An 8,099-nucleotide genomic window follows, 5' to 3' on the forward strand; every position below is an offset into this window, starting at 1 on the left:
TGTGTTGTAGTGTGTGGGCTGAGACGGTGTGTTACTGTGCCGTAGTGTGTGGCTGAGACGGTGTGTTACTGTGTTGTAGTGTGTGGCTGAGACGGTGTGTTACTGTGTTGTAGTGTGTGGGCTGAGACGGTGTGTTACTGTGCCGTAGTGTGTGGGCTGAGACGGTGTGTTACTGTGTTGTAGTGTGTGGCTGAGACGGTGTGTTACTGTGTTGTAGTGTGTGGCTGAGACGGTGTGTTACTGTGTTGTAGTGTGTGGCTGAGACGGTGTGTTACTGTGTTGTAGTGTGTGGGCTGAGACGGTGTGTTACTGTGCCGTAGTGTGTGGGCTGAGACGGTGTGTTACTGTGTTGTAGTGTGTGGGCTGAGACGGTGTGTTACTGTGTTGTAGTGTGTGGGCTGAGACGGTGTGTTACTGTGTTGTAGTGTGTGGGCTGAGACGGTGTGTTACTGTGTTGTAGTGTGTGGGCTGAGACGGTGTGTTACTGTGTTGTAGTGTGTGGGCTGAGACGGTGTGTTACTGTGTTGTAGTGTGTGGCTGAGACAGTGTGTTACTGTGTTGTAGTGTGTGGGCTGAGACGGTGTGTTACTGTGCCGTAGTGTGTGGCTGAGACGGTGTGTTACTGTGTTGTAGTGTGTGGCTGAGACGGTGTGTTACTGTGTTGTAGTGTGTGGGCTGAGACGGTGTGTTACTGTGCCGTAGTGTGTGGGCTGAGACGGTGTGTTACTGTGTTGTAGTGTGTGGCTGAGACGGTGTGTTACTGTGTTGTAGTGTGTGGCTGAGACGGTGTGTTACTGTGTTGTAGTGTGTGGGCTGAGACGGTGTGTTACTGTGTTGTAGTGTGTGGGCTGAGACGGTGTGTTACTGTGTTGTAGTGTGTGGGCTGAGACGGTGTGTTACTGTGTTGTAGGGTTGATGTTAGCTGTGGGTTTGTTACTTATCACCATTACCATTCAGTAGCCTCTATACACACTTCACTACACACAGGGCCGTGTGCAAGAGTGTGTGTGTGTGTGTGTGTGTGTCGAACTGTGGCTTTCAGTCCTGTGTGTTTGAAAGATAATTCTGTAGGAACTCTCTCTCACCCCCACCGCACACACAGGGAGAGAAGGCCAGGTGAGGGTGTGGCTGGGCGTGGCACATTCCTCAGCTGCTTACACTGCAGAAAACAAGCTGATCGATTGGCTGATGATGATTGATCAATCAGTCCTGGTCTTGTCGAACCAGGTTCTACCACCCCCTACTATGCCCTCGTCTTCTCCCCGGGACTGCATTATTGGAGTCGTTGTTATTCCTCTCCTGTGTGTTGCCTATCCCTGCTGCTGCAGATAAGATAAAGTCAAATCAAAGCAAATAAAATGAGTGTAGCCCAGCTCTTGTCTGCTTAATACAGAAACCACAACATTAAAGACTTTAACCCACAGGGTCCTGTCGCTCAGACAGAGAACGCAGAGCACGAAGAAGAATCAGAAAAGATGAGGTCTCAGGTCCCTAGATCAGACTGTCCACATGTCTCCTTATATAATTGTTAATTATACTGCTGAGGTGCATTCTCCTGTAAAGCCAGTGCAGTGGAGTCGTGGGCTGCAGCTTCTATACTCGGAGAACAATGTCACTGTAAATGGAAAGCTAACAACCCAACAGCTCTCCTAAATGCAGCCCTGTGGAGTCTGACCTTTATCTGCCCTGCTCTGTAATAGATAATTGTTTGCTGTTGTTGTTATTTTTGTAAAACAAACCAACTAAACTAATTTAAAACATTTTCTTTTCATGCATGTATTTGTTGGTGAGTAGATTAAGGATACAGCAGTTGTAATACAGTATGACACAACAGGGACAGGTGTTGGAGAAGCCTGCGAGATCAAGGGGAGTGGCGGGGTGGGGTGGGCGGCTTGTGACGTCATCGCAGTGCGGCAGGCTGCAGGGGGCGTGGCTTCAGCGCTTCCCTTTTTGAAAACGCTACCGGTGGCCCTAGCGCCCCATAGTGGATCATGTGCGCATTACACCTCCCGTTAGTATGCACTTGACGTAGTCTTCCGCACTATTACTCTGCGGATCACATGCATTTTTTGTTCCCTTACAGAAATAGCATTGTTATTATTTGTCTGCATTGAGAACATACAGAATCTTGTTCTCTTGCAAGACGTATTCAAGAACAAATATTATTATCACTATAAACACTAACTTACCATTCTTGCGCTAATGTGTTTATTGATTTATTTTAATTTTCTTTAGCTTTAACCCAGCCAGCCAAACTTCATACACACAGAAAAATAATAGCACAGACATGGACACATGCACACATTCGCTGAAAAGTTATAGCTTTGGGTCTGTCTGTAGTAATACGATGGGAGTTGTAGTCGCAGGACAGTACAGCACACGATACAGAACATTACATTATAATACAATATAATATATTTCAGTACAGTGTTTCACAGTGCAGTACAGTGTATTACAGTACAGTGATGTGCACAACCAGGGCAAAGTCAATAAGTACATCTGTACATGAATAATACTGCTGTATAATTCATATACAGGACCATTGTGGTTGAACGGGCTAGGTGACCGACACGGGCGACAATGACTGCCGGACACCAACTTATAAAAACAGGTCCTCCAGCAGTTATTTTGCGCACAGCCATCAGCCCACGGCGATGCAGCCTGAAACTACAAATCCCAGCATCCTCCAGCGCCAGACACGATATTCCCATGCTGCTTTGCGTTGAGCCGCAGGAAATCGTCTTGTTTCGGAAGCAGAGTGTCAGCCATGCGCCGGTAAAGCGAGTCGTTTTTATTGAATTGATCATTTAACCAAGCAATGAAAAGTAATACATTTGTGTACGATTTTTCAAAGTTAAACAATCTTCATGTGAGCAAATGACCGTGTTTGTGTTGACACTGAGTGCCCTGGTCGCAGATTTCCGCACTTCTGCACAATCCCGCTGATCCCATTTGTGGCGCCGCGCAGAACTGCGGAATGTGCGCTACTACTACTACTGTTGTACGTGTGTGTTACTCGCACACTGCAGCGGCTTGTTTGTCATGTTTATGACACTCTGTGGCGAGAATGTGAAGCTTTCCTTCGTGTAAAATGAAATTTGCAATGCGGTTAAGCGTTGTGTTGTGAAGAGCCGTCATTATTGCCGTCACTGAGATGCTTTGTTAGCATGTGTCTGTGTCCCCCACACGCAGAGTCAGCCGGCGGCCCTGTGAGGATGCTCCCGCCCCGGAGGAGCAGGAGACGGAGGGACAGCGGCAGCTACACAGCCTCCTGCTGCAGCAGCTCGACACCGACACCGACATCGAGCGGTGAGACCCCATGGCGGTGTGCTGTCACTGTCACTGTACTGTAAGGTGTATACCCTAACCCTGTCATTATTGTACACTGTAGACACACGGTCACTGTACTGTACACTTCAGACACTGTCACTGCCTTATAAGTTAATAGTTAACGTGAAGGCTGTCTCTTATTGTATAAGAGATGTCATCCTGTGCTTTCTGGGCGAGAGGACCATGAAGTGAAGCTGAGTGATGCTGGCTGCACAGATGGATCGAAGGGTGGTATATAGCAGTGCTTCGCCACCTTTCCTGGGTTAAGGGACACCTATAGCGCTGCGGTGGTCCCTTACACCTGCCCGTCCACCCTGTTATTAACGAAACGCTACCGCCTCTCAAGGGAACCCCAGCTTCATCCTTCTACCCAGGAGCTGTTTCACTCTGGCAGGAACATGTATAATCGCTTTTGATTAAACAAGTGGGGAGTCTGTTATTTTTTCTTATTTATATGTATTATACTTACTCCTTTTGTGATCCCATGGCCCTCTTACTCATGCTTGCTGGTTGACTGTCACTGCCCCCATCCCTCTGCAGATGTTTGGCCAAGAAGAAATGCTTTGGCCCGGCGGCCCTGTACCTGCCTTTTGGGGAGCAGGCTGCCGGAGTGCGCAGTCTGTCCCAGTTCCGGGCCCTGCAGGAGGGGGAGCAGGAGGTGGCGAGCCTGCGGGAGCTGGGCCTCTCCGACACTGAGATCCAGCTCTGGAGGCACAGGAATGTGCCAGAGGCTGGGGAGAAGGTATGAGGGGGAGTGAAAGAGTGTGTGGGAGTGTGTAAGTGCCAGTCTGAGTTCTTTCTTCATCTCTCTGTGCCTGCAGCCTCGGGGAGTGTGGGCGGCCCCGGGCGTGATGGAGCAGCGAATGCGTGAGCTGGAAGAGAAGGTGGCATGGCGGAGAGCCCTGCTCTTGCGGCCCCAGCGCTTCTCTGCCAGTCGCCCACTGAGCCGCCGGCAGATGGAGATCGAGAAGGCGCTGTTCCGCGGCTCTGACCGCCACTGTTTCCTGTCCGCGCTTTACCACCAGGGTGAGAGAGTGCGACCTGTCCGTCAGCCTGTCTGCCTGCTAGCCTTGTCTCTGTATCTCAGTCAGTCTCTCTCTCTTTGTGTTGGGACTTTGTCTGTCTTTGTATCTATGTCTGTCTTCAGTGTCTCTCCAGGCCACCTCTGTGCCCTGCCTCAGTGTCTCCACACTCTCTTTCTGTTGTTTTTATTTGATATAGTATTTTACATTACAATATAAAACAAGTCAAATTTGAATACTTGTGATTATATATTGTTTTAATTCAGTTCTAAAATTGTCTAAACATTAAAATTCTGAAATAAATCATAAACAAGCCCAAAAAGAACCAAATTCATAAAACAATCAGTGCACAAATTCATAAGGCTTAAAAGAACAATTCAAAACAAAACTATCTGATGCATTGTAAAAGAACAGTACATGCATTAGACAAATTATAGAACATAAAAAACTATGAAAGGAACTAAACAAAACAAAACCATCAAATGCATTTTTTAAAGGAGAATGGCCAATGCATCAGACAAATCAAACAAAACTACCAAGCAATCAAAGTAAAAACAAATCACCAAGTGTATTTAAAAACAAATCATTTCAATAAAATCATCATATTATTTTAACATACAATCATTTACATTCATTTAAAAGAATGAAAGCACTTTGTGCCTCTCTCTTCCCTGGCAGAGTCCCAGCCAGTCCAGGATGGGGTTGTGGGTTCTGACCCACTGGACTCCCTCTACCAGGACGTCTTGAGTCAGGGGGGGCCAGAGACACCTTCCATCCCTGCAGATGCCGAGGGGTCGGACTCATCCCAGCCCAGCCAATCACAGAATTTGAGCAAACACTCCAGTGAATCACAGGGTGGGAGCAGCAGCAGTAGCAGCTACAACCAATCAAACATCGACCTTAAAAGCTCCAGCCAATCACAGAGTGGGAGCAGGAATCCCAGCCAAACACAGATAGAGAGCCGAAATTTTGACCAATCAAAAAGCCACTCTGTCCAATCACAGAATGAGACTAGCAGCATCTTCAGCCAATCACAGGACAAGAGCAACATTATCCACCAATCACAGTCCCAGAGCAGGGAAACCAGTGCAGGATTATCTGTCCCCCAGAGCCTCAGTGCAAGCCAGCCAATTGGCAGGCTTTGTAGCATAGGGACGGGACCCCCATTAACAGTGACTGGACCAGTGCAGCCAATCACAGAGCACGAGATCCGGGGCAACAGGGCGACTGTGCAGGAGATCCGCCAGATCCCGCGATTCCAGAACTACCAGCAGGGGGAGCCCTCCAAGGTGAGGGTACACTCACACAAAGAAGAGCAATCGACTGTTTGTGTTGGTGCTTTTGTGTGTGGATGTTCATATCTGTGCCAGATGTGTGCAGTGTGTGTGACAGGTACATGTGTCTGTCTGTCTTTCAGGTGCTGTTCGTGAGAAACCTCAGCCCCCGAGCCACCCTGGCCCAGCTGGTGTCAGTGTTCTCACTGTTCCAGCCTCCCACCACCCCACCTCTGCTGTACCGTCTGCTGACTGGCAGGCTCAAGGGCCAGGCCTTCATCACCTTCCCAGGTAACACCAGACCTGAGCACACCAGCCCAGCCCAACACACAATCCTGGACAGAACACGCTGTCTCAACATACACAGACACTATGAACATGCCATCCCGATGCATAGCACATGCGAAAATACAATATACAAATTCAGCCTTAAACCGAGTGAGTAAATAAATCAATAAAGAAAATGTGGTCTACCACTCAAATTTTAATTTCATACACACACTGCACATGCCACCTTGACACACGTGCACTGAAAACGCCAGCTCAGCATACACACATGCAATGAATGTGGCATATTTTGCTGTGCCACCCCAGGTGTTGCTCCAGCTGTTTTAGTAGCTGGTTTGTAAGTGTTGGTGTGTTTCTTCACAACCTGATGAGCTTTCAGTCCTAGACACGCACAGTGCAGCCCGTTCTCCCAGCTGCAGTAAACAAAATATGTCTGCAGTCTGTCTGCCCTGATGTCTTTGCCCTCTTGCATGTGTGTCTGTCTGTCTATCTGAAATCACTGGCCGCTGGAGAAAACCCTTTACTGATGTGTGAGAGAGACAGTAGCCTCAATGACACCCCCTGTGACCTCTAACCCCTTGTGATTTCCCACGGTAGACAGGGCAACTGCGGCGGACGCCCTGGAACTGGTGAACGGATTCCGGTTGACGGGGAGGCCTCTGGTCATCGAGTTTGGGAGGGAGAGAGAAAGCGGGAGGGAAGGAGAGAGGCGCAGAGAGCACGGAGCAGCCCCGACCACGTCATGCACAGGGACTGAGGCACCCAGCCAGAGGGAGACGGACGGACAGACAGACAGATGGGGATAGTGCTGAGATTGACTGACGGTCAGAGAGAGCGAGAGAGAACCATGCCCTCCTGGGATGCAGAGAAAGACACAGATTGTGAAGAAGTGGGGGTGGGAAGCAGCAGCCTGCTATCTTTCCAGGAACGCAGGACTGATACATTGACAAAAGAGAGAATCAGATCCACCTCACATTTACTGTGCTGGAAATGAGAGAGAGATAGGAGAGGGTTGGGAGAAGCCCTGATACATTCCCACTGAAGCGTGGGCTGAGGAAAGAAAAACAGAAAGAGAGGAGGGGGGACACCCCTAACCTTCTGCTGTCTTAAAAACAGGAAACAGGAAAGAGAGAAACAGACGACGCCATTCTCCCCTCTCCTGCACTCAAAAGTGAGGAATTGACTTCTATACAGAGGATTTGTTTATGTCTTTGAAATTGTAGAGGTGACAAAACAAATCCATCTGAATGGATACAATGATTTTTGTGTGGTGTTCGAATTTGTACTTAAGATTTTTGGATTGAAATAAAGAAATGTGTTTCTATAGATATAGACACACACATGTCCTTAGTATAGTTCAATTAAAAAATATTTGTAATATATATATAATTAAGAAAAATAAAAGTTCAACCTCACAGAATTCTACACTCTTCTAAGCATGTCCTAAGTTAATAGACTGACAGGGATGAAAAAAAGTGGAATGTAATGACTGATTCACCACATGGGTGCGCTGTGCACCATCAAAATTGGGGAGCTTGGTCTGCTGAGCATCCAGGAGAGGGCCAAATGCAGGCTAAACGCTGGCAGTGCTGCGCAGACAACACTTTGACAGTGGTGGGAGCCCTTGACCAGGAGGGGCCGTAGTGTCTCCTGCTTTTTGTCTCAACTCGTAATCGTAATCACATAATTGAACGATTGAGGATTGTTTCAATCGGTGTGAACAGAGCAGCGGTGCAATGGTGTAGGGAGAGACATACAGAGCCTGCAGGACTGACTGTGGCCCCCCAGGTCCAGGACCCCCCCTCACTGGCATGAAAGATGGTAATCATGTATTGCTCTTTACAGCTGTGTGTGCTGGGGGTTGCTTCTCATTACAGTACAGTGCACAAACTCCTCAGGACAGGAGAAGGGTGTAGCAGAGATTTGCACAGTGGCAGACCAGTCAGCCCCAGTACAACCATCACCTGTACAATACTTGGGAACAAAGGAGTTAAACTGGATCGGTTTGGGAGTGGACAAAAGATAGGTCAGTTACCCAATTAAAAAAATAAGTCTGAATAACAGGGGGCGATGCTCACCACAATTCTCTACACACAGCTGCATTGTTGTACCAATAAAACAACATTGTGTGTATTACTTTAGATGTGTAAGTTTGAGTATATAACATTAAAAAAAAAAAAAACAC

The 8,099-nt window shown here is 47.9% G+C and overlaps 1 protein-coding gene across 2 annotated transcripts; it reads left to right on the forward strand.

Moving 5' to 3' along the window:
- The first annotated feature begins 2,505 nt into the window (after window positions 1-2,505).
- On the forward strand, window positions 2,506-7,334 carry rbm41 (RNA binding motif protein 41). Of its 2 annotated transcripts, none has more exons than XM_066715276.1 (7): window positions 2,506-2,775; window positions 3,193-3,309; window positions 3,871-4,072; window positions 4,118-4,356; window positions 5,031-5,641; window positions 5,770-5,917; window positions 6,512-7,334. In XM_066715276.1, exons 2-7 carry the CDS (start codon window positions 3,216-3,218, stop codon window positions 6,718-6,720), a joined length of 1,503 nt encoding a protein of 500 aa, XP_066571373.1. In that variant the 5' UTR covers window positions 2,506-2,775; window positions 3,193-3,215; the 3' UTR covers window positions 6,721-7,334. The 2 variants fall into 2 exon arrangements, with proteins under 2 accessions (XP_066571373.1, XP_066571374.1); XM_066715277.1 differs by having other exon boundaries at window positions 2,510-2,775; window positions 4,152-4,356.
- The last annotated feature ends 765 nt before the right edge of the window (window positions 7,335-8,099 follow it).

The sequence above is a fragment of the Amia ocellicauda genome, chromosome 10 (genome assembly GCF_036373705.1).
Source record: "Amia ocellicauda isolate fAmiCal2 chromosome 10, fAmiCal2.hap1, whole genome shotgun sequence".
NCBI lineage: Eukaryota > Metazoa > Chordata > Actinopteri > Amiiformes > Amiidae > Amia > Amia ocellicauda.

Bases quoted from the DNA above. Each gene is read 5' to 3' on its own strand.
- rbm41 (XM_066715276.1), top strand. From the start codon at position 3,216: ATGCTCCCGCCCCGGAGGAGCAGGAGACGGAGGGACAGCGGCAGCTAC. The intron at 3,310-3,870 runs GTGAGACCCCAT...ATCCCTCTGCAG, and splicing joins ACCGACACCGACATCGAGCG to ATGTTTGGCCAAGAAGAAAT. The intron at 5,918-6,511 runs GTAACACCAGAC...TTCCCACGGTAG, and splicing joins GGCCTTCATCACCTTCCCAG to ACAGGGCAACTGCGGCGGAC.